The sequence below is a fragment of the Salvelinus alpinus genome, chromosome 15 (assembly GCF_045679555.1).
Source record: "Salvelinus alpinus chromosome 15, SLU_Salpinus.1, whole genome shotgun sequence".
Taxonomy (NCBI): Eukaryota; Metazoa; Chordata; class Actinopteri; order Salmoniformes; family Salmonidae; genus Salvelinus; species Salvelinus alpinus.
The window spans coordinates 55,136,836-55,158,289 of record NC_092100.1 but is presented as its reverse complement, the minus strand read 5'-3'; the positions used below and the strand labels follow the sequence as shown (position 1 = coordinate 55,158,289).

The 21,454-nt window shown below is 44.6% G+C and overlaps 1 protein-coding gene across 2 annotated transcripts; it reads right to left on the bottom strand.

Moving 5' to 3' along the window:
- Positions 1 to 1,027: 1,027 nt before the first annotated feature.
- On the bottom strand, positions 1,028 to 21,014 carry LOC139540361 (CCR4-NOT transcription complex subunit 4-like). 2 transcript variants are annotated; one of them, XM_071344143.1, is made up of 13 exons: positions 20,777 to 21,014; positions 19,319 to 19,537; positions 11,311 to 11,508; positions 9,996 to 10,082; positions 8,693 to 8,794; positions 8,230 to 8,355; positions 7,652 to 7,779; positions 6,918 to 7,142; positions 6,289 to 6,346; positions 5,342 to 5,603; positions 4,537 to 5,094; positions 3,953 to 4,198; positions 1,028 to 3,812 (listed from the first exon to the last, which is right to left on the bottom strand). In XM_071344143.1, the coding sequence occupies exons 2-13, from the start codon at positions 19,490 to 19,492 to the stop codon at positions 3,430 to 3,432; spliced, it is 2,547 nt and encodes an 848-aa protein (XP_071200244.1). In that variant the 5' UTR covers positions 19,493 to 19,537; positions 20,777 to 21,014; the 3' UTR covers positions 1,028 to 3,429. The 2 variants fall into 2 exon arrangements, with proteins under 2 accessions (XP_071200244.1, XP_071200245.1); XM_071344144.1 differs by having other exon boundaries at positions 3,956 to 4,198.
- Between the last annotated feature and the right edge of the window lie 440 nt (positions 21,015 to 21,454).

Here is a 21,454-nt window from a genome sequence, read left to right as displayed (position 1 = left end):
TACCTTTAATCTCTCAGAGGTCCTAGAGGACACAGAGCCCACTACTATTCTGCTGCAGGTAGCTACAGAGCAAACTGCTATTCTGCTGCAGGTACCTACAGTATACAACATAGGCGGTCTGGCTGCACCGCATAAGGGGAGGTTGAGGACTGCATATATGGAATACCTAATACACAAACTACATCCCCCTCTCTCTCTCTCACACACACACATATACATATATACACAAACAAAAAAGGCAGATATCTTCTTAGCTACATACTCCTGCCATCTTTCTAAAAGTCAATAAATCAATTTAGGACAATGTCAATATTATCAGTTGGGACAGAATGAAACAATTCGTTTTACAGGGGAGAATCAATGAAGACAACATTCAGCGTCAACATCCCACCAAGCTCTCTGTAACCTTGTCTGGGTAGACAGAGGTATCATCCCAAATGGCACCCTATTCCCTATTTATAGTGTACTACTTTTGTCCAGGGCCCTAGTAAAAAAAAGTAGTGCACTAAATAGGGAATAGGGTGCCATTTGGGACGTCCAAGTGTTTGGACTGCAGAGCCGGAGCACTGAGTAAAGACAGACTGGCCCCTAGTGGAGAGAAAGCCCGAAGAAATTATTTATTTATTGACTTAGTTTGTGGTGTCAACATTTGTTAAGGTCATTCACATGTTCTACTGGTCTTAAAACGCTGGTCTTCATGCTGTGGAGATCAAGCATATGTTACGTCAGAAACGGGAGCCGGTTTCCCGGGTGCAGATCAAGTCTAATCCTGGACTAGAAAGATTGCTCAATGGAAATTCTCCATTGACATACATTTTTTTAGTCCAAGACTAGGCTTAATCTGTGTCCAGAAAACTAACAAGACCCTGGGAATTGTTGATATAGCCAGTGTTACAAGTTATGACAGTTTAGAACAGCCTGTGTAATACTTGAACTCGAATGAAGAAAACAAAACGTGGGAAAAAAACATTGAAAACGTGAGATAGGGTGAATCTCTGAAACAACAAAAAAGAGCCAACTCGAGCACTGGGTTTTTCATTTTATTTAATGTTTGTTTTTCCAGACGGGCAGTGGACAGTTCAATTCCTTTAAGCTCCTCAATGTGTTTTATATCTCAGCATCATGTTAAAAAAAACCACAGTAGTATGACTGATTGTTGGTTTCATCCTGGATCAGTTCATGTTTATCGTGAATACTGTTTTAATAGGGGATAGCAGGAGAGAGAAAGAGAGCGAGTCAGAAAGAGAGAGATAAAGATGTAGATATTATGGAGTTAACACTTAAAAATAAAAGGCCGTGAAGGGAGGTTACTCATTCTCAAGGCCCAGAGAAAGGCAGAGCGCTCCTTGGATTAAATTGCTAACCGTCGTTTGTCGTTGTCTTCTAGCACGTTCCTTTCACACTATCTCCGATATCGCATTACATTATTTAAATTCTCACTCTTTTTCTACAGGTGCACGTCAGGATATCGTGACATGTAGGAAGCCTTTCATCATTTACCTGCTGGGTCTTCTTGTGACTTTCCCGATAAGGGTTTAGCTACTGTAGTTGCCACACAGTGGCACTGTGCGTATCAGACCAAACCTTACATCTTAGGACGTCCCATTATTAGCCTACATCTTCCCTACAACAGTCTTTAAAGTAAAATCCCACCCCAAAACATTCAGTCCACTGCTGATACAGTCCCAAACTTTCAAAATACAGAAAAACAGCCGGTATGATGCATTTTGCTTCATCTTATGATAATAAAAAAAAGCATCATAACAGCTGTATTTATGTATTTTGAAAGTTAATCTTAAAAACGTGATTGCTGCCATGCAAAACATTTTTGGGACTTCAACAATCGACTACTGAAATGATATCAAAATATCATTTTGGGGTCTTTTCCTTTAAATATGGTTCTTCATTTTTTTGGCCTCCACTCCAGCCATTCTTAGTTTCCCCAAAACTAGCATGTAACGTGCTGAGGTCTGGTATCTTGAGACTAGCTAGGCCTATTCGTCTTCCAATCTGAGAATAGTCGTGAGACTAATTATTATTCTTCCGACCCCGGCAGTCAGTCCCCCAGTTAGGCAGTGCTCCATCCTCTGATACAGAGGTCGAACTGAATCTTGCCTCTACTACAGGATGGGGCACCATGACCCCTGACCCCAAAGGGAAAGTGGGTTTTAATGACCTGTACAAGACAGGCCATTGGGGTGCATTCCAGGCAGACTACATTGCAGTTGCCTGCCAGATCTCACAATGCCTGTATCTCACAAGGCGGTGTATCAGCTAACTAGTTAATCAGGTATAGCTAATCAGTTATACCAGTTAACCGCATATGATATAGCAGACTGACACCGGTCAGCAAAGTCGATGACCATTGGTTTCTGCGTGAGTGCAGCGTGACTGCAATATTGTCAGCCTGGAACGTGACCATTGTGACCCTGCCTAACAGGGAACCCGAAGCAGATTGGCTTGGCTGTGCCCTCAACTCCCACATCCTAACATTATATCCATCTGTGACCCATCTCTGTCTGCATCATTTTCTGTCATCTGAAACAATTAAAACAAGCCTGAAGTCATTTTTACCCATGCTTTTCTCTAAAGATTCTCAATCCCACCTCCTCTTAATCAGACTAAGGCATTTGGTATAATTTTTGCCTTAAAGTTAAAGTTCGCCTTAAAGCTTCTCTGCATCGCGTGAGTGTTAACCGTTTCATTCAGTCTCCTGTTTTAATCAAAGTGGGGAGGATGAGGGCCCTTGGGGCAAAGCTTTAAGAGCAGATTCACTATTCAGTTTGTTGCTTCATTCTCAAAAGAGTAATTTTTTTCACGCCGATTTACCTACAGGTTTCATATTTAATCATAAATGTACTTCTTAAAAATGACTCCCGTTAAGCTAATCTTGATTCCTGTACATTTGGAGTTATCGTCTTGGGTGTCACAAAATGTATCACTGCTCCTATTCTCTGTGCTCGTCTAGATCACACGGACAGACTCCACGTGAAGCTCAGAGTAGTCAGCACCGGTCTGATCCCAAACAATTCACCTGGGTCGTGTTCATTATGCACCAAACAAAAGAAAACCGCGAGGGACTTACATGGACTTATCTGCCCAATAAGAAACGCTCCTTTCCGTTTGAAAACGTTTGACTACGGTGCATCCTACTGAAGACGAGCCTGACTACTGGAGCTCAGTGGGGTCGGTCAGTAGCAGACAAAAAGGGTTAACAGGTCATTCATGTCATGTGCCACGAAAACCAAAACAAATAGGGCTTTAGAATAGAAAAAAAGGAGGGAGAAAGAAAAAGAAAGGCTTGTTATTTTGTTAATCATTTTCATAATCTGATAATCTGCAGATTAGTGTGTGTACTGTATCTGTATTGCATTGGGGATCGGGATTACGACATGGGTCGGGGGTAGTCTGCTGTAATCTGTCTTTAGTTTAGTGGCGGTCCCCGGCGGCGGCGCTCTGTAGCAACTCTGTGGCGCTTTGGCCTGGGGGTCTGAAGGCTGTCTGGAAGCCTGGGGGAGGGCTGTGGAATTGGCTGGGGTTGGTGTGTGTGGGCTGGGTCAGGCCGGGCAGGTAGGGGGCCCAACCAGAGCCTGCTCTGTGGTGGAGGTGTGGGTGTGAGGAGGCCTGGTCTAGGAGGCCATGGTGGTGGCTGTGGTGGAGGGACTGGTGCTGCTGGTTCTGGGGCTGCTGGGGGAGTGATGGCAGTGCAGGGCCGTCCATCTCAGTCAGGGCCTGGAGGGATTTGAGCCAGTGGGGAGGGTTCTGGTCCTCCTGGAGACAGTCTAAACTGCTACCTGCTGAGGCTGGGATGCCTGAGGAGAGAAAGAGGTGAATGGAGAGAGTAGATGATCTCACTACCAACCAGAATCTACAGACAATTTGAATCAGCTGTGTAGTGCTAGGGCAAAAAACAAAACTTTTGTTTATAATAAACAAATGTAAAGTTACTCACTACCTGTGATGATAGCTGGGTCCATCCAGCTGGCCGTACCGTCCCAGCTGAGACTGTGTGAGAGTCCCCCTGGCCCGTTTAGCCCCCCAGGACCCCCCATGTGGTTCATACTGGAGGAAGAGGAGGAAGAGGAAGAGGAGGAGGAGTTGGGGAGACCCCCGAAGTTGATGTTGATGTTGGGGAGGAGAGCTCTCAAACCGTCCTGCCATTCTTTCACATTGAGGCCGTCTATAGAACTGCTGTTTTCTGCAGAGAGAAAAAAAGACATTTCATTAGAGATAAGTGAGAACATAATGAGTGCTGCTTTGCTTCTGTAAAAAGATAAACGGTAGATAAGACATTTAATATAGATTTGTCTTCACAGGCCAAAACACAGAAATGCATCTGCATGTAATATGTTTCTCGCAAGGTCAATATGACATGATCAAAACAGGCAAAACGATTACATAGGTTTTGACATTCAATGCTTGTACGTTCATACTGAAGAGATTGTGCTAAACCCGACTCAACTAGGGTCAATTCCATTTAACACAGGACATAACTGACCCCAATACTCCCAGAAAACAGACCCCAGGGTATCCTACCTGACATGGGGATCCCTCCCAACCCTGTATTGTGACTGTGGTGCTGAGGAGGCATGCTCAAGTCCAGGAAGTTGCTATGTCCTCCTCCAGCATTGGCCGAGTGGTTCAAGTGTGAGAGGAGGTGGTTATTGCTGCGTGCCGAGGGAGGCATGCCCATCCAGGTATGCCGAGCTGCAGCGGCCTGGGCAGCCGGACTTCCACCATGATGACTGCTCTGACTCTGGGAACCAGGGAAACTAAAGGAGCTAGAAATGTGCCTGTGGTGAAGCTGAGAGAGGCGGGGTGGAGGTCCAATGCTGCTGGGGAAATGGTTGGGGTTGGAGAGGGGCATGTGGAGGCCGTGGTGGGACCCGGGGTGGTGGAGGCCGAAGGGGCTGGGGGACCCCAGGGGACTGTGCTGGTCCTGGACTGACAGCTCCTTCTCAATGAGGTCAGCCAGGGCCTTCCGTGTCACGTCAAAGGGGTCGAAGCCCAGGTCGTCGTCCTGCTGCTGTTTAGTAGAGGAGCCGAAGCCGAAGGCTGCCTGCCAGTCTGTGGAGGAGGAGACCGGTATTGTGTCTGAAGAGAGCAGGATGGAAGAGTTAGCAAGTGGTTATTGGTTTGAAACCTGATGAAGGCTCTTTAGCTGAAACGTTAGTCAAATGAATCCACAGCAAGGAGAGACAAGTGTGTAACTATTGTTTTCATTGGCACAAGGTTCAAACAGTGGAGCAGAAATGGCATTGTTAAATGGAAGCATTGTTTCTTAACCGTGACGGAGTGTGTGAGCTCGTGCATCTGCGAGATTCTGCCCCACACAACCCACCTGATGCGAAGAGGCTCTGTGGTTCGGGGGTCATGGGCCAGTCGGATCCCCCTCTAGGCGAGCTGGCGAAAGGGGGCAGGCCGGACGGGATGGGGTTGGGGTGTCTGAAGTTACTGTTGTCTGAGAACAGGGACTGGGACTCTGCAGCAGCCCCCTCGAAGGGCGAGCGGGCGGTGAGGTCTGCTACAGTGATGGGAACCACCAGACTGCTGGTGGGCTTAGTCAGCCCCGGGGGAGGGGAAGGGGACTCGCGGTTAGGCATCTGGAAGGGGAAATAGGAATAAGGGGACAAAATTAGTGTGGGGATACCGTTAATGTCTAACATTTGTAAACAATAATAATTCATAATGAAATCAACCAATGCAGCCGTTTTTTTTATGTCAATATCAAATAATTTCTTGGTAACAATTAAGAACCTTACTGTGATTGTTTTCAATTAAAATGGTCCAAAATAAATTTAAAAAATGCTTCTTAGCAAAGAGCAATTTCCCAATCAAGAATTTTGCTAGGACTGATTGAGGAGCGGAAAACAACTCTTATTGGTCTATAACTAATTTACCGCCTGGTGACGTCACCAGGCAGGCCAAAACTCCATCCCACCAAAACATGTTGAAATATCAGCCGGTGTTTTCAAACAGCTCTTACACTAAAAAAAGCATTATCATAATTGTCACTGTATTATTCTAACCTCAGTGTGGAAATATATATAAAAAGCAGGAAAATCCCATTTTGGACTGCACTGGGCCTTTAAAAATGGCTCAGAGAAGAAACAGTCTAGTCTGGATAGATATGACAATCATTTCTCTAATACCATCCCTATGTACAACATGTAATAAAGTAATGACCTACACATTCAGAAGAATCTTGAAAAGACATTCAAATGATTAAAACATACTTTACTTCTACATGTTAAAATACCTAAAAAAAGGTAGCAAAAGTCTTCTTACCTGTTGTAAAGTCTCTCCATTCACCATACCTATTGATTCCGGAGGTTTGTCGCTGGGACTAGAGGGAAAGAGAAACAGACCAGCATCAGACTACGCAGCTGTGTGGTTCATGGCCTAACAAAAGGGACCAAAAAAGGTGGCCAGTTTGGCCCGTGAGTTATACCCTTTTCAGTTCACTCCATTGTTCACATTGCCCTTTTCAGCAACTATAGTGAATGTGTAACCTTGTCTTCTCGGTACAGCTTTGTTCAGCTCGACTCCAAGCCGGCCTGTATGTCTGTCACGGTAATAACGGGATCACTGTCACAATTGGAGTAGAAGGGGGACAGAGCCCATCCCTGTGTCCAGCCCAAAGCCCAGCCTCACTAATATAAGACTGGAGGGTAGGAGCGATGGGTCAGTAACCGAAAGGTTGCTAGATCCAATCCCCGAGCTGACAAGGTACAAATCTGTAGTTCTGCCCCTGAGCAAGGCAGTTAACCCACTGAAGACGTGGACGTCGATTAGGGCAGCCCTCCGCACCTCTCTGATTCAGAGGTGTTGGGTTAAATGCGGAAGACATTTCAGTTGTACAACTGACTAGGTATCCCCATTTCCCACTAATGTACTACTATATTACTATAGATTACCCGTTGCTGTCACAATTAGAAGAGAAGGGGGACAGGGCAGTCCCCTGGCCAGACCCCATCCCTGTGTCCAGCCCCAGGCCAAGTCCTAACCCGTCTGAGGTCATGACCTCTGGGTCCAGACAGCAGTCTAGCAACGGAGGAGATTTCCTGTCCTCTGACAGCCCATTGGCCAGTTTGCCACCATACCCCGATAGTGTTGGCCACCCGTCCTTGCCGTTGCTGGGTCTGTGTTGAGAAATTGACAAAAACAAGAGGTCAGCATGGAAGAGAGAGATGTCGTGTGGAAGACTTGGAGAGAGAACTGTGGCCAGCGGTGTTCTAGCTGTAGGTGCCACAGCCTTCAGCGCAAATATTTGCTCTTTGGGTGTGCGGCGAGAAGTTTCACATATCAAGTTTATTTGCCATTCAAATAATGTATTCATTACATGCATCAATGGATCTTACTCACCCAAGGTCTCACAATAAAAGCACACAACACAAACTGCAATAAAGAAATATGCAAATACATGGTGTAGACCAGGGTTTCCCAACCTGCAAGAAAGAAAGAGGGGCAGGACCGAGTGCACCCGGGGGGGGGGCGCGGGACAGAGGTCGGGAAACCCTGGTCTACACAACAACCGCCAATTAAATCAGAAACCTAATTTATCGGACAAATAAGGTCAATGTCATCAAATCAAGGGATGCTGTGTGGAAGAAAAAGATAGAAGGGGAGAACCAAAATACTAAAAATGTACCTTTGTGTAGAATTTGAAGATTTGCTTTTGGACTTTTCCCCTGAACACGTTGGTGTTTGTAGAAAGCTGGGGTTCATTTTGTAGAGGTCCTGGAGTAGTTTCTGCTCGTATTCTTGGTGTTTCCCAGCCTAAGGACACAAACATTACATTAAGTCATTGTAGCAGTGAACAATAACACAATGCTCCCACTGTGCACCCAACTCAATTCAACTGTATGGCAGCGACTATAGGAGTTGGCTACACAACAAACAGATCTGGGACCCGGGTTAGATTCAAGAAACACTCATGCGGAGGTCTGAAGTAATTTGAAGTAAGCATACGATACAAAATTGTGGCAGACGCAAAAAAAATCTCTAAAGGGAAGAATATATAAAAAACAGCCAAGCCTATCCCCTTACATCTGAATGAATTAACTTTATTGATCCAAGAGAGGAAACTGGATTGGTCACCATCATAGGACACATATGCCCTGGCCTACTGACACCCAGGCAAGTACAATTACATGACGTCAAGTTATCTACCATCTCTATACGCCCACCAACAAAACACACAGACAGGAAGAATAAATGTTTGTTCACCTGCATCTCCTCTTTCGTAAAGCTAGCCGCCTCGTCCCCCAGCTCATGTAGATACATACAGTCTGGTTTGGGACACTGCATGCTTTTGAGGAAGTAACTGCAGTATTTTGTTGTGCCTAAAGAAGCCTGCAATACAAAAAAAACACACAGAAAGCTCAGTGAAAATGTACTTGTGATGACATTCTGTTGAATGTTCTCTTCAGCTGAGGTTCCCTCTAATCTATTGCATAATACTCTCTTATCGAAGTCAGAAGTCATATAGTATTTGATAGCATCCCTTACAAAAAGTCAACAAATACTTCTAGGACCAGTTTACCCAGACACAGATTTCACCTAGTCCTGGACTAAAATGCACCTTCAATGGAATTTTTCCAATTGAGATTTTTTTAATCCAGGATTTGGTTTAATCCGTGTCTGGGGAAACTGGCCCTGAATGTCTGTTCCTGTGTGTTAAGTCTCACACCTTGAGTGTTCTACCGTCCACCACCACATTGTTCACACATTGTATTGCTCTGAGGGCGTCTTCAGAGCGGATGTAAGTGACGTAGGCACTGGCACTGGGACCCTGTGGATCAGAAAACAGTGAAAATGTAAAAAAAAATAGGTAGTTCATGTCCCCTTCTCCATATTTACATTTGAGAGGAAATCACCTGCTGTTGAATTCAATCCCACGTATATTAGCCAAAGTCACAGGATGGCATTTGAACCAGACAGATGTTTCGAGTTCAATATCATTAGAAATGTGGTGGATTTTTCAGAGACAGCCATGTGTGCATTAACGAATCAATTACACAATCAATTTGACTTTGGTAAAAACAAACTACATAACATAATGCAAATAATTTATTTGAATGGTAAATCTCTATTGATAAACTGGGCAAATAAAAAAATAGGCCAATGCCTAGGCCTATTCACAATACAGGTGAATACATATTCAATAGGAGTGTGTGTGTGTTGCATTGAATTATTGCGCATGTTTTGGATGATATCATGGGGCTAACGATTCCCTTCCATTTGGGAATGATTTTATTGTACTGATCAACATTTGCATAGAAGAAACAACCTCTTCTATAAAAGCTCGTACTAAGACTAATGACGTCATTCACACACAGTGAGAGAGACTGGAGAGATGTGACACCGAGGAAACGAGGCGTTTTTGGCAACGACTATGGTTTTAGGTGAGAATTAGCTTTGAAAATCAGCATATTTTTTTCGCATTATGTTTGTATAATATCGCAAACAAAGTACTAGGGTAGTGAACTGATGTTAACTTCAGCTGTAAGCTAGCAAGGAAAGCTAGCCTACAAAGTTGGAAGCTACCGGTATCTTCTTGTATTGTAAAGTGTTCTCGCCTGTAATGGACCATGTTTTGTGAACAGTTATTTGCAGTTGCAACATTTCTACATGCCGTGTTGCATTATTCAAATGTGTTAACTTCTGTGCAGCATGAGAGACGAGCTAGCATGTTGCAGCCCGGCATCGTGTTAGCTCCCCTCTCCCAATCAGTAGACGACGTGAGACGTTTGACAGAAACATCAGAAGTAACACATTCTAACGCCGAACCGTTTTTCATGTACTGGTACCGAAAGAGTACCAACGTTTCAATAATCCCACATCATATGATGTGCCACTTAGCAGGTGCTTTTATCCAAAGTGATTTACAGTACAGTCAGTGTAAATATTTTTTTGTATGGCATCTCTGCGGGAATTGAACCCACGACCGTCCGTGCCTTTTACCAACTGAGCCACATGGAACCCGCTCTTACCTGTGAACCTGCATATGATGTGCTGTTGTTGATGACCACCTTGTGTATTTTCCCAAACTTCCCAAAATACTCTGGCCTCTTTAGAACCTGTGGAGAAACAGAGACAAATAGAGGGATGGTTGTGCTATGCTCTAGCATTATGGGAAATTGTTCACAAACAGAATTGTATAAATACAGTTGGGAGGGAAGACAAATATACCTTGGTCAGTAGACCAGAAATATGATCAAGTAAGAGAATAGTGAGATGAAATACTATATCGCTCACACTAACTAGGTTATGGCTGAAGCACAGCTGGGGACTTAGATTTAGCATGTGTGTGTGTGATAGAACAATGTTCTAAATTATTTTGATCTTCACCCACATCTGTGGATGTCAAGTAATCTACGATAAAACTATGTACTCTATGTGCAACAGCTCATTGAAGCAGCAAAACACATTGCCCAGGCAAACAAGCATGCATGGGTTAACTGTAAAGGGAATGGGATAGTAGATCACATGGAATGTACTTCATATAGAACAAGAAACCTATGGCATTTAGCTTAAAACGGATGTGGGAAAATAACACACAAGTATTCCAGAAATCCTAGTTGGAAGCTTCCCAATTTCTGGAAAACCTGAGAATTTTGGAAAATGTTCTTGGAATTTTGCCACCGTAACAACTAATAATAATAATAATACATGCCATTTGAGATGCTTTTATCCAAAGAGACTTAAAGTCATGCCATGCATTCACTTCACGTACAGGTGGTCCCGGGAATCTAAACCACTATCCTGGCGTTACAAGTGCCATGCTCTACCAAATGAGCTTACAGAGGACCACATATTTACCCCTAGGCAAAGAGCCGTGTTTCTCATATCCAGCCTTGGGATAGCCACAGTCAGCCCATAGCATAGACATAAAATGTATGCCTATGTAAGTGGCAGCAGTCTTGACATTTTAGGTAGGAAATTCACTAAATATCTTCATTTTCGGTATGCCAGCGTTTCCTTTGGGCGTGAGGGGGCCTCAAGATTTGCATAAAAGAAAAACTAGAAACCGGTTAGTCATTTTATAAAAGAGAGGGTTAAAAAAAACACGATTCAACCCCCGATTCACTCACACACACACACACACGTGTCTATATTTATGTAGTAGGCTTATATTGTAGAATCAAACACCAGGTTTCTCTGCACCACCCTGACCCTGTGTGTGTGTGTGTACGTGTCCTGTCTCACCTCTGGGTCTGCGAGCCTTTGAGAGAGCCCGACAACAAACACCAGGTTTCTCTGCACCACCCTGACCCTGTGTGTGTGTGTGTACGTGTCCTGTCTCACCTCTGGGTCTGCGAGCCTTTGAGAGAGCCCGACAACAAACACCAGGTTTCTCTGCACCACCCTGACGCTGGCCAGGTGTTTCCGATTCTCTGTCACCTTCTGTTTCTTCTCGTTCTGCTTCTGCTTCTTCTCGTTCTTTATCCTCTGAATCTCCTCCTGTGACAGAGGCTTGTACACCGCAGGGTCCTCCGGGTACGGCTGGATAGTAGGGGGCAGAGATAGAAAGACAGGTAAGCTCACCTGTCCGTAGGTACAGTGTATTCATAAAGTATTCTGACCCATTTATTTTTTTCCCACATTGTTGTTACAGCCTTATTCTAAAATGTATTCAATTGCCCCCCACCCCATCAATCTACACACAACACCCCATAATGACAAAGCAAAAACATGTTTAGAAATTTTTACAAATGTATTAAATAAGTAAGTAGTATTCAGACCCTTCACTCAGTACTTTCTTGAAGCACATTTTGCAGCGATTACAGCCAAGAGTCTCCTTGGGTATGACACTACAAGCTTGTCACACCTGTATTTTGGGAGTTTCTCACATTCTTCTCTGCAGATCCTCTCAAGCTCTGTCAGGGTGGATGGGGAGAGTCGCTACACAGCCATTTTCAGGTCTCTCCAGAGATGTTAAATCAGGTTCAAGTCCGAGCTCTGGCTGAGCCACTCAAGGACATTCAGAGACTTGTGCTGAAGCCACTCCTGCGTTGTCTTGGCTGTGTGCTTAGGGCCGTTGTCCTGTTGGAAGGTGAACCGTCGCCCCAGTCTGTGGTCCTGAACACTCTGGAGCAGGTTTTCATCAAGGATCTCTTTATACTTTGCTCTGTTCATCTTTCCCTCGATCCTGACTTGTTTCCCAGTCCCTGCCACGGAAAAACATCCACACCATATGATGCTGCCACCACCCTGCTTCACCATAGGGATGGTGCCAGCATTCCTCCAGACGTGACACTTGGCAGGGACTTATGCTTAACACCCCGGCAGTCCTACAATCCAAGCTTGATGCCCTCAATCTCACACAAATCATCAAGGAACCCACCAGGTACAACCCTAAATCCGTAAACATGGGCACCCTAATAGACATTATCCTGACCAACCTGCCCTCCAAATACACCTCTGCTGTCTTCAATCAAGATCACTGCCTCATTGCCTGTATCCGCCACGGGTCCGCGGTCAAACGACCACCCCTCATCACTGTCAAACGCTCCCTAAAACACTTCTGCGAGCAGGCCTTTCTAATCGACCTGGCCCGGGTACCCTGGAAGGATATTGACCTCATCCCGTCAGTTGAGGATGCCTGGTCATTCTTTAAATGTTACTTCCTCACCATATTAGACAAGCATGCTCCGTTCAAAAAATGCAGAACCAAGAACAGATATAGCCCTTGGTTCACTCCAGACCTGACTGCCCTCGACCAGCACAAAAACATCCTGTGGCGAACTGCAATAGCATCGAAGAGCCCCCGCGATATGCAACTGTTCAGGGAAGTCAGGAACCAATACACGCAGTCAGTCAGGAAAGCAAAGGCCAGCTTTTTCAAGCAGAAATTTGCATCCTGTAGCTCTAACTCCAAAAAGTTCTGGGATACTGTAAAGTCCATGGAGAACAAGAGCACCTCCTCCCAGCTGCCCACTGCACTGAGGCTAGGTAACACGGTCACCACCGATAAATCCGTGATAATCGAAGACTTCAACAAGCATTTCTCAATGGCTGGCCATGCCTTCCTCCTGGCGACTCCAACCTTGGCCAACAGCCCCGCCCCCCCCGCTGCTACTCGCCCAAGCCTCCCCAGCTTCTCCTTTACCCAAATCCAGATAGCAGATGTTCTGAAAGAGCTGGAAAACCTGGACCCATACAAATCAGCTGGGCTTGACAATCTGGACCCCCTATTTCTGAAACTGTCCGCCGCCATTGTCGCACCCCCTATCACCAGCCTGTTCAACCTCTCCTTCGTATCATCTGAGATCCCCAAGGATTGGAAAGCTGCCGCGGTCATCCCCCTCTTCAAAGGGGGAGACACCCTGGACCCAAACTGTTACAGACCTATATCCATCCTGCCCTGCCTATCTAAGGTCTTCGAAAGCCAAGTCAACAAACAGATCACTGACCATCTCGAATCCCACCGTACCTTCTCCGCTGTGCAATCCGGTTTCCGAGCCGGTCATGGGTGCACCTCAGCCACGCTCAAGGTACTAAACGATATCATAACCGCCATCGATAAAAGACATTACTGTGCAGCCGTCTTCATCGACCTGGCCAAGGCTTTCGACTCTGTCAATCACCATATTCTTATCGGCAGACTCAGTAGCCTCGGTTTTTCTAATGACTGCCTTGCCTGGTTCACCAACTACTTTGCAAACAGAGTTCAGTGTGTCAAATCGGAGGGCATGTTGTCCGGTCCCCTGGCAGTCTCTATGGGGGTTCCACAGGGTTCAATTCTCGGGCCGACTCTTTTCTCTGTATACATCAATGATGTTGCTCTTGCTGCGGGCGATTCCCTGATCCACCTCTACGCAGACGACACCATTCTATATAATTCCGGCCCTTCCTTGGACACTGTGCTATCTAACCTCCAAACGAGCTTCAATGCCATACAACACTCCTTCCGTGGCCTCCAACTGCTCTTAAACGCTAGTAAAACCAAATGCATGCTTTTCAACCGTTCGCTGCCTGCACCCGCACGCCCGACTAGCATCACCACCCTGGACGGTTCCGACCTAGAATATGTGGACATCTATAAGTACCTAGGTGTCTGGCTAGACTGCAAACTCTCCTTCCAGACTCATATCAAACATCTCCAATCCAAAATCAAAGCAAGAATCGGCTTTCTATTCCGCAACAAAGCCTCCTTCACTCACGCCGCCAAACTTACCCTAGTAAAACTGACTATCCTACCGATCCTCGACTTCGGCGATGTCATCTACAAAATAGCTTCCAATACTCTACTCAGCAAACTGGATGCAGTTTATCACAGTGCCATTCGTTTTGTTACTAAAGCACCTTATACGACCCACCACTGCGACCTGTATGCCCTAGTCGGCTGGCCCTCGCTACATGTTCGTCGTCAGACCCACTGGCTCCAGGTCATCTACAAGGCTATGCTAGGTAAAGTGCCGCCTTATCTCAGTTCACTGGTCACGATGGCTACACCCACCCGCAACACGCGCTCCAGCAGGTGTGTCTCACTGATCATCCCTAAAGCCAAAACCTCATTTGGACGCCTTTCCTTCCAGTTCTCTGCTGCCTGCGACTGGAACGAATTGCAAAAATCTCTGAAGTTGGAGACTTTTATCTCCCTCAACTTTAAAAATCTGCTATCCGAGCAGCTAACCGATCGCTGCAGCTGTACATAGTCCATCTGTAAACTACCCACCCAATTTACCTACCTCATCCCCCATACTGCTTTTATTTATTTACTTTTCTGCTCTTTTGCACACCAGTATCTCTTCTTGCACATGATCATCTGATGATTTATCACTCCAGTGTTAATCTGCTAAATTGTAATTATTCGATTTATTGCCTACCTCTTGCCTTTTGCACACATTGTATATAGATTCTCTTTTTTTTCTACCATGTTATTGACTTGTTTATTGTTTACTCCATGTGTAACTCTGTGTTGTCTGTTCACACTGCTATGCTTTATCTTGGCCAGGTCGCAGTTGCAAATGAGAACTTGTTCTCAACTAGCCTACCTGGTTAAATAAAGGTGAAATAAAAAAATAAAAAAATAAAATAAAAATAAAAAATTCAGGTCAAATAGTTCCATCTTGGTTTCATCAGACCAGAAAATCTTGTTTCTCATGGTCAGAGTCCTTTAGGTGCCTTTTGGCAAACTCCAAGCGAGATGTCATGTGCCATTTATGGAGGAGTGGCTTCCGCCTGGCCACTCTACCGTAAAGGCCTGATTGGTGGAGGTCTAGGACAATTCCTTTGACTTCATGTCTTGGTTTTTTCTCTGACATGCACTGTCAACTGTGGGACCTTACATAGACAGGTGTGTGCCATTCCAAATCATACCCAATCAATTGAATTTACCATAGATGTTTCTACAACTTGATTGGAGTCCATCTCAAGGATGACCAATGGAAACAGGATGCACCTGAGCTCAATTTTGAGTCTCATAGCAAAGGGTCTGAATTAGAGGTCGACCAATTATGATTTCTCAACGCCGAAACCGATACAGATTATTGGAGGACCAAAATAAAGCCGACACCGATTAATCGGCCGATTTATTTATCTATTTGTAATAATGACAATTACAACAATACTGAATGAACACTTATTTTAACTTAATACACTGCTCAAAAAAATAAAGGAACACTTAAACACAATGTAACTCCAAGTCAATCACACTTCTGTGAAATCAAACTGCCCACTTAGGAAGCAACACTGATTGACAATAAATTTCACATGCTGTTGTGCAAATGGAATAGACAACAGGTGGAAATTATAGGCAATTAGCAAGACACCCCCAATAAAGGAGTGGTTCTGCAGGTGGTGACCACAGACCACATCTCAGTTCCTATGCTTCCTGGCTGATGTTTTGGTCACTTTTGAATGCTGGCGGTGCTTTCACTCTAGTGGTAGCATGAGACGGAGTCTGAAACCCACACAAGTGGCTCAGGTAGTGCAGCTCATCCAGGATGGCACATCAATGCGAGCTGTGGCAAGAAGGTTTGCTGTGTCTGTCAGCGTAGTGTCCAGAGCATGGAGGCGCTACCAGGAGACAGGCCAGTACATCAGGAGACGTGGAAGAGGCCGTAGGAGGGCAACAACCCAGCAGCCAGGAGGAGCACTGCTAGAGCCCTGCAAAATGACCTCCAGCAGGCCACAAATGTGCATGTGTCTGCTCAAACGGTCAGAAACAGACTCCATGAGGGTGGTATGAGGGCCCGACATCCACAGGTGGGGGTTGTGCTTACAGCCCAACACCGTGCAGGACGTTTGGCACTTGCCAGAGAACACCAAGATTGGCAAATTCGCCACTGGCGCCCTGTGCTCTTCACAGATGAAAGCAGGTTCACACTGAGCACATGTGACAGACGTGACAGAGTCTGGAGACGCCGTGGAGAACGTTCTGCTGCCTGCAACATCCTCCAGCATGACCGGTTTGGCGGTGGGTCAGTCATGGTGTGGGGTGGCATTTCTTTGGGGGGGCCGCACAGCCCTCCATGTGCTCGCCAGAGGTAGCCTGACTGCCATTAGGTACCGAGATGAGATCCTCAGACCCCTTGTGAGACCATATGCTGGTGCGGTTGGCCCTGGGTTCCTCCTAATGCAAGACAATGCTAGAACTCATGTGGCTGGAGTGTGTCAGTAGTTCCTGCAAGAGGAAGGCATTGATGCTATGGACTGGCCCGCCCGTTCCCCAGACCTGAATCCAATTGAGCACATCTGGGACATCATGTCTCGCTCCATCCACCAACGCCACATTGCACCACAGACTGTCCAGGAGTTGGCGGATGCTTTAGTCCAGGTCTGGGAGATCCCTCAGGAGACCATCCGCCCCCTCATCAGGAGCATGCCCAGGCGTTGTAGGGAGGTCATACAGGCACGTGGAGGCCACACACACTACTGAGCCTCATTTTGACCTGTTTTAAGGACATTACATCAAAGTTGGATCAGCCTGTAGTGTGGTTTACCACTTTAATTCTGAGTGTGACTCCAAATCCAGACCTCCATGGGTTGATAAATTTGATTTCCATTAATAATTTGTGTGATTTTGTTGTCAGCACATTCAACTATGTAAAGAAAAAAGTATTTAAGAATATTTCATTCATTCAGATCTAGGATGTGTTATTTTAGTGTTCCCTTAATTTTTTTGAGCAGTGTATAATACATCAATAAAATCAATTTAGCCTCAAATAAATAAACATGTTCAATTTGGTTTAAATAATGCAAAAACAAAGTGTTGGAGAAGAACGTAAAAGTTTAATATGTGCTATGTAAAAAAGCTAACGTAAAGTTCCTTGCTCAGAACATGAGAACATATGAAAGCTGGTGGTTTCTTTTAACATGAGTCTTCAATATTCCCAGGTAAGAAGTCTTAGGTTGTAGTTATTATTGGACTATTTCTCTCTATACCATTTTTATTTCATATACCTTTGACTATTGGATGTTCTTATAGGCACTTTAGTATTGTCAGTGTAACAGTATAGCTTCCGTCCCTCTCCTCGCCCCTTCCTGGGCTCGAACCAGGAACACATCGACAACAGCCACCCTCGAAGCATTGTTACCCATCGCTCCACAAAAGCCACGGCCCTTGCAGAGCAAGGGGAACAACTACTTCAAGGTCTCAGAGCGAGTTATGTCACCGATTGAAACACTATTAGAGCGCAGCCCGCTAACTAGCTAGCCATTTCACATCGGTTACACCAGCCTAATCTCGGTAGTTGATAGGCTTGAAGTCATAAAAAGCTCAATGCTTGAAGCACAGGGAAGAGCTGCTGGCAAACACACGAAAGTGCTGTTTGAATAAATACTTACGAGCCAGTCAGACTGCTCTATCAAATAATATACTTAATTATAACATAATAACACACAGAAATATGAGCCTTATGTCATTAATATGGTCAAATCCGGAAACTATCATTTCGAAAACAAAATGGTTATTCTTTCAGTGAAAAACGGAACTGTTCCGTATTTTATTTATATATTTCATCCATAAGTCTAAATATTCCTGTTACATTGCACAACCTTCAATGTTATGTCATAATTACTTAAAATTTTGGCAAATTAGTTCGGAACGAGCCAGGCGGCCCAAACTGTTGCATATACCCTGACTCTGCATGCAATTAACGCAAGAGAAGTGACACAATTTCCCTGGTTTAATATTGCCTGCTAACCTGGATTTCTTTTAACTAAATATGCAGGTTTAATAAAATATACCTATGTGTATTGATTTTAAGAAAGGCATTGATGTTTATGGTTAGGTACATTCGTGCAACGATTGTGCTTTTTTCGCAAATGCGCTTTTGTTAAGTCATCCCCGGTTTGGCGAAGTTGGTCTTCACACAGTTCGCAACGAGCCAGGCGGCCCAAACTGCTGCATATAGCCTGAAACTGTTGCACAGAACGCAAGAGAAGCGACACAATTTCCATAGTTAAAAGAAAGTCATGTTAGCAGGCAATATTAACTAAATATGCAGGTTTAAAAATATATACTTGTGTATCGATTTTAAGAAAGGCGTTGATGTTTATGGTTAGGTACACATTGGTGCAACGACAGTGCTTTTTTTGCAAATGCGCTTGTTAAATAACTGTTTGGCGAAGTAGGCTATGATTCAATGATAAATTAACAGGCACCGCATCGATTATATGCAACGCAGGACAAGCTAGATAAACTAGTAATATCATCAACCATGTGTAGTTAACTAGTGATTAAGTTCAGCTTGATTGTTTTTTATAAGATACGTTTAATGCTAGCTAGCACCTTACCTTGGCTCCTTGCTGCACTCGGCATAACAGGTAGTCAGCCTGCCACGCAGTCTCCTCGTGGAGTGCAATATGGTTGGTGTCCAAAAATGCAGATTACAGATTGTTATGAAAACTTGAAATCGGCCCTAATTAATTGGCCATTCCGATTAATCGGCCAACCTCTAGACTGAATACTTATGTAAATAAGGTATCCGTTGTTCATTTTTAATACATTTGTAAACAATTTTTAAAAAGAGCGTTGCTTTTTCACAATGGGGTATTTTGTGTGTAGATTGATGAGGGGAAAAACATATTTGATCAATTTTAGAATAAGGCTGTAACGTAACAAAATGTGGAAAAAGTCAAGGGGTCTGAATACTTTCCAAATGCACTGTATATCCTTCTGAGGAGAATTGGGAGCAGAACAGAATAATATTCTACTAGATTGTATGTCACATTTGCATAACACCTATGTTTATTGACAGCACCACCAGCCTCACTTTTGGGCAGAGGCTGTTCTTGTCTGTGTGGAGGCAGTGCCAGCGGAAGGGTAAGGTAAGGGCCAGGGTTAGGGGTAAGATAGGTTATGTACCTTTCTGCAGGCAGGGCAGAGGCCGTTCTCATCTGTGCGGATGCGGTGCCAACAGAAGCGGCAGATCTGGTAGCCGCAGGTGCAGGGAAAGAAGTTCACGTCGTCAATCTCCAGCGGCTCCATGCACAGAGGGCACTCCATGGAGTCGTCCTTTATCTCGGGGCTGTGGGACATCCTATGGCACGGCGAGGGGGAGCAGATGTCACGGCTGGTCAAGGGCTGGGAGGGAGGAGCGTAGTAAGGGATGAGAGGATAGAAAGTTGAGATGGACACAATTGCTACTCAGAAACTCTATTTGGAGTATTCCTGAAGTATATAAATTGTGAATAATGGAGAACATAATAAGTACACACTACCGTCAATGCAAAATGTAGGCCTAAACCGGACCTGTTCACTTAGTTAGTAGTACTGGTAAAGCGGGATGTCCTATTATCATGTAGCCTAAGCTAAATGGTATGAGGCCCATCAATATCTTCTGCCTGTGTTAGCAGTTGTTACAAAGTAGTGGCTTGTGGAAGTCACAAACAAATGAGGTGGTGTTTTGACAGTAGGAGGGCGTTCTATCGTGTAGCTGTCAACTGTATTACATCACAGGTTGATCAAATAAACAGGCCTATCGAATCCTGGGGTTTGTTGAGGTTGCGCTTGTCTGGGATGTAAATTGCAAATGGGATGTTACTGAAACAGAGCTAGTTATTGATTGCAAGTAGGCTAAATCTATCGTCAAACTAGCTAGCTACATGCCAGCTAACGTTAGCTACAAGGGTAACACTAGTTGGTTGAATTGCAATTCAAAATCCGTTGCTAAACTACAGCCTAAATACGAAGGGCTTCGCGCCCCTATCCTCTCTCTGATGCAGCTGTACAAACAAGCAGCAAACGTCAGCTGACTGATAGTTACTAGTTATGCCAACCAGCTTGATAGCTAACTAACGTTAGCATGTTGCTAATGGTTTGCAATGATTCTCTAATGTTAGTTCACGGCATGACATTATGTATTAGCTAGTCAAAGCCGTTCAGGTGCTAATATAAAATAAGACTCAAGTCGATGAGTAAAAGGACAAGCACTTAATGTTGGGTTGAATAAATAGTTAACCAAAGTTCACAAGACATGGAGTCTTGTGAATACAAAGTGACAGCTTGCTAACCAACGAAAGTGCTAATAGGCTAACATTAGCCTACAAGCTAACTTCAGAATCTAGGCTGGCATTCGCAGTTAGCTAACTTGGCTAGCTAGCGGCTGCGGCCTACTAACGTTAGTTTACTGGCTAACAGACGCCGACACAGTAAACCATTGACAGTTCATTAAATCCACAAATAGACAACGATGCAAAGGATGGCATTGACACAGAAAATGTATCAATTCGTTTATGCAACCATGGAGCTAATGCTATTTTGCCACGAAATCAGTAGCAGACAGTTGCAATAATAGTTTGGGCTAGCTTGCTAGCCACTTACCCTGTCCGTATTACAGGGATTCCACTCCAAATGGACAGTCACACCAAATTGGGCGGGGATTGCTAATGTCTCTGAACTGTCCAGATTTGTATAGATAGACACTTTAGATTATGTTAGGTTTATTATTTCGCTATAATTCAAAAGGCTTGATAGATGTTTTGCCCTTTTCTTTCTTATCTGTAGAGACACTTTACGCTCTAACCACCATCTTAACTAGCGTTAAAATAGGGAGGAGGGAATGGGGCAAGCGCTCAGTACGCACTGAGGCTGCGTGGGAGGCTATCAACAATGCATTGTGTGAAATGTAGTTAATTATACTTTTAGTCTGGATACTTATGACGGGCAAATTTCAAATTGGGTGGTTGGTAAACAAAATCCCGGCTCTTCTGGGAATGGGCCTGGTAGTGTGTTTGAATTAGAGGGGGTGCTTTATTTATAATTTTATTTAACCCTTATTTTACCAGGTAATTTGACTGAGAACACTCATTTACAGAAACAACCAGGCGAATAGTTACATGGGAGAGGAAGGGGGATGAATGAGCAGGGATGAATGAGCCAATTGTAATCTGGGGATGTTTAGGTGGCCATGATGGTATGAGGGCCAGATTGGGAATTTAGCCAGGACATGGGGTTAACACCCCTACTCCTAGTGACCCGTCTGCAAGACAGGGCTTAGCA